General features: G+C 41.7%; 1 protein-coding gene across 1 annotated transcript; it reads left to right on the forward strand.

The window, feature by feature from the left end:
* Positions 1–331: 331 nt before the first annotated feature.
* LOC135928793 (CCHC-type zinc finger nucleic acid binding protein-like) lies at positions 332–664 on the forward strand. The gene has a single exon (XM_065465257.1). The coding sequence runs from the start codon at positions 332–334 to the stop codon at positions 662–664; it is 333 nt and encodes a 110-aa protein (XP_065321329.1).
* Positions 665–1,259: the final 595 nt, after the last annotated feature.

A 1,259-nucleotide genomic window follows, 5' to 3' on the forward strand; every position in this document is an offset into this window, starting at 1 on the left:
TAGCTTAATATGGGGAAGAAAGTTGAAAATAAGTCGAAGTGTGAAAATAAAGGGGCAGACATTGACGATAGAAGGACATAATGGGGAAGAGGATGTTATGGGAAAGGTAACATGATTCCCAGTGCAGGAGTTAATAAATGGGTGGACGGATAGCGAATTAGATAAATTAACCTATAGGCCTGAAAGGAGAGATTCATATACTAATCAGAGATTGGGGACATATAGGGGACCTAGAAAAAGTTCTCAGGGAAGGAGAGGAGAAATGAGACCCAACTTTGATTCTAGAGTAAGGGGGGGAATGAATTGTTATAATTGAGGAAGACAGGGACATATGGTCAGAGATTGCCAAGAAGCGAAATGTTTTGAATGTGGAAAATATGGACATATAGCCACGTTTTGTCCAGGAAGACGTGATAAGCTACGATGTGCAGGTTGTGGTCGATTTGGTCACAATAGGGAGGAATGCAATGTGGGTAATTTCAAAACTAGAGGCGGTTTTCCACAGAGGGACATGGGGCAAAGTGCTCCAAATGTTAGAATTATAGAAAGTGAAAAAAATAAAGAGGTAGGAATACCATTTTTGGCTGTGAATAAAGAGCAGAATAGAATCTGTTTCCGTTGCCGGAAGGAAGGACATGGGGCGAGAGATTGCGAGTATTTGTGACTATATGATGGCAAAGAGCATGCCGCAAAGGTCGGGGGGGGGGGGCTTTGAGCGAAAGAGATGGAAAGATTAGATTATAGTGAGAAAGATTGGGTATCAAAGGGCATAAATATGATACAAGAGGAAAAGATACATGATCCTTGCCCTAGAGTTTGGATAAATTTGAATGGAAATATGGTATCCATGTTATTTGATACCGGGGCAGCCATATCCGTGATGGGATATGAGAAATATCAGAGTATTTGGTCGGAAGGGATAATTAAACGGGAGGACATCAAGATCCGTCAGTTGGATGGATCAGAAGTCGCAGTGATGGGAAGGGTGGAGTTAAAGGTGGTATTAGAGAATAGAGTGGAGATTTTGGACTTATGGATAGTAGATCGAAAAGTAGAGTCAGTAGTGGGATGGGATTGGATCACCCGAATTGGTCCAGATTGTGGTTTTTGGGGGGTATTCGCATGGTGTGGTGTATTTTTACCTGTTGCAAGATGTGAAGAAAATAGAGATATGAATTTGTGGTATGGAGAAAGTTTGCCAGGAATTGAAACCTTTTTGGAAGGGGAAAGGAGAGGAGAGGATAATAGGGTTGTTAGAG

This window comes from Gordionus sp. m RMFG-2023, chromosome 4 (genome assembly GCF_954871325.1).
Source record: "Gordionus sp. m RMFG-2023 chromosome 4, tfGorSpeb1-WG-v2, whole genome shotgun sequence".
Lineage (NCBI taxonomy): Eukaryota > Metazoa > Nematomorpha > Gordioida > Chordodea > Parachordodidae > Gordionus > Gordionus sp. m RMFG-2023.